The sequence below is a fragment of the Manihot esculenta genome, chromosome 14 (assembly GCF_001659605.2).
Source record: "Manihot esculenta cultivar AM560-2 chromosome 14, M.esculenta_v8, whole genome shotgun sequence".
NCBI lineage: Eukaryota > Viridiplantae > Streptophyta > Magnoliopsida > Malpighiales > Euphorbiaceae > Manihot > Manihot esculenta.
In genome coordinates, this window is record NC_035174.2 from 15,702,360 (window position 1) to 15,705,177 (window position 2,818).

The 2,818-nt window shown below is 29.0% G+C and overlaps 1 protein-coding gene across 3 annotated transcripts; it reads right to left on the minus strand.

Annotated features, from left to right (window-relative positions):
- Nucleotides 1–924: 924 nt before the first annotated feature.
- LOC110600238 (transcription factor IBH1-like 1) lies at nucleotides 925–2,111 on the minus strand. 3 transcript variants are annotated; one of them, XM_043950212.1, is made up of 3 exons: nucleotides 1,911–2,111; nucleotides 1,708–1,761; nucleotides 925–1,614 (listed from the first exon to the last, which is right to left on the minus strand). In XM_043950212.1, the coding sequence occupies exon 3, from the start codon at nucleotides 1,611–1,613 to the stop codon at nucleotides 1,083–1,085; it is 531 nt and encodes a 176-aa protein (XP_043806147.1). In that variant the 5' UTR covers nucleotide 1,614; nucleotides 1,708–1,761; nucleotides 1,911–2,111; the 3' UTR covers nucleotides 925–1,082. The 3 variants fall into 3 exon arrangements, with proteins under 3 accessions (XP_043806147.1, XP_021592728.1, XP_043806146.1); XM_021737036.2 differs by lacking the exon at nucleotides 1,708–1,761; XM_043950211.1 differs by having other exon boundaries at nucleotides 1,708–2,111.
- Between the last annotated feature and the right edge of the window lie 707 nt (nucleotides 2,112–2,818).

Consider the following 2,818-nt stretch of genomic DNA (forward strand, 5'->3'; position numbering starts at 1 on the left):
CTAGACGATAGCATACTGATTTAAAAAATCTGAAAAGTGTAAAAACATGAATCATAATAAAAATAAAACAACAGGTCTTAAATAATCTTGAGCGATCCACTGCGATATGGCATTCTAGTTTTAATTTCTATTTAATAATGTAATTATTTTAAAAATATTATCAAGAAGCAAATAATACATCTTTTATATTTTGACCATGTTAACCAATGGATGCTTGACAAGTCCTATGATTTCAATAACTTACATGAAAATAATGCAAGTAGATTTCACATGATTCTGCAAAAAAAATGTCTGTAGACCGAAAATACCTAATTGTCTAGAAAATTATGAACAAGGACGATCCATGTGATTCATTATATCTTAAAATCGATGCGGCTCTTGTCACTATCATATATAAATATATTATGCTTCCACGGCCGTGTGCATTTGACCTTTTATTATTGTTATATATTTTATACTCACACCACCCATCATTCAATTCACTAATATATTTCCAAATTATCAAAAATTTTATAAATTAAAAGAGAAATGAATTTACTTAAATTAAATTTTTATAAAATTTTTAATTTTATACGACAGAACGAAAATATTGTTAAATCTCGTATCGATTGTGCAAAGGGGTAACGTGCCCTTTATATGTGTTATAAATAATTTTCTCTTTGAATTAGTTTTAAGGTGAGTTAGATCTAATCTAAATTTAATACAGTATCAAAGTTTCTTACCCGATATTGGGCCTCTAAGAACGCGTAGAAATCATAACTAAACTAATTTGAGAAATCTATAATAAAATTCTTTAGTTGTGATTTATGGAATATTAAAAATTGAAAAACCCATTATAAAACCAAAAGAAGAAAAAAAACGAGAGAGAGAAAAATCAAAATGAAAAAGAAGAAAATTAGTTGATGCAAAGACAAGAAGAAGAGGTAAAATAAAGAGACTTGATTAACTTAAATATGCTTAAACTGTACATGCTTAAGCTACAGCAGCTTCTCATTTTCACTTCATCTAGTCTTGCCAAAAAGAAAGAAACTAAACAAGACAAATATAGTTAATATATATAAGGTAATTCTCCATTGATGGTCCTATTTACCATTCATCAGCTCTGTGGCTTTAGCAAGAGTACGCATTACATCAACCTGAGCTCGAAGGGATACTATATAATCTAGGGTTTCTTCAATCAAAGAGACATCATCCATAAATTCTCCTCCAGGCACAAGACTCTTCAACACTTGTGTTCTTTTCTTCACCATCTCTTTTGCAAGAGATCTAGCAACTACACGGCCACCTCTTGCTTTTCTAGCACGATGACTCTTCCTCAAGATCTTCTTTCTTCTAATGATGGTTCTCTTGTTTTTTAGCTTCTCAGACTGTGAAGCTAACAATATATTATCAACAAGGACTTTATTACCAAAATCTGTTGAAGTTTTTGCAACCAAAGCACGACTCCAACAAGTCATGCCATTTCTTGTTGAAGCCATAGCAATGTCTGCTGATAGCTTTATTGCCTTCTTCCTTTCTAAGATGCTCATGTTCTGGTTTGTAGATTCACATAACTGGAGACCCACCATCCATTTCTTGAGAAATTCTTGCTTGAGTGACTGAGGCGCACGCATTCTACAAAGAATCAAGAAATTAATGCAGTAAGAATGTCAATCAATTCTTCAAGATTTTTTATCGAAAATAAAAAGAAAAGCTAAAACTCTCAACTTTACTCCACTCTGTATTTTTCCCAGATTAACATATATGTGGCTTGTTTTGCCGCTGCTTTTCAAGACAAAGAAAAGGGAGGGCGGAGATTATGGTAATAAAGAGAAAAGAGAAGTTAGGTTTTGAAAGAGGATGACTACACATAAGCTAACTACAGCTTGAATTATACATGCATAGAAGTAATAGACTGAAATTACACTTACATTACTGATCAGAGACTTTGTTCTATTGAAGAAGAGGAAGAAAAAACTGCAAAATCCAAGAAAAGCATATAAATATATATATGTGAGAGAGACAAGTTGCAGAATAATGAAGTTCTAGCGTTTCAGAGATCCAAGAAAGTGAACAACAATCATAGATATAAAGTTTGAGAGAGAGAGAGAGAGAGAGAGAGAGAGAGAGAGAGAGAGGGGAATGAGAGGAGAAAAATGCGGAGAAACACCATTTATTTGCTTGGAGGAAAGAAGTGGTGGACCTTTGAGAGAAAGACACCGCACATGCCGGCACATGGTGTTCATGGCCCACCATGCAAACCCTAGAGGATATCAAGAAAATATAAAAAAGAAAAAGAAAGGAAAAGATTTTTAAGATAATTGATATTAAAAGATACGTTAAAATTATATATTCTTGAGATTTTTAAAAGTTTATCGGTTAATTTTTTTGATAATTTTAATTTTTAAAAATTTAAAAAAATTTAAATATTTTAATTGTCATATATTTTAAAATCATGTAACCTTAACTTATATAGATATATCGATAGATTTTATAGACGCGGAAAAGAAATTTCTATTTATTTGAGAAAGAGAAGGATAATCATGAAAGTGAAATTTTCTTTCCTTTTGTATTCAAAATGATGGCATTAACTTAAAATTTTATATTTTTAAAATTTTAAAATATTTTAATTAAAATTTTAAAATTAAAAAAATAATTAATAAATTTCTCTATATTAAAAAATTAAATAATAATTTTTAAAAAAAATATAAAAATATTATATAGTTTTACTAATTTTTACTTTATAATTAGTATTTATAGACCATTATAAATAGTAGTAATTTTTTAACGCTGTAAAAAAAATATTAATATGGTAATATAGTATGTAATATATAATTAT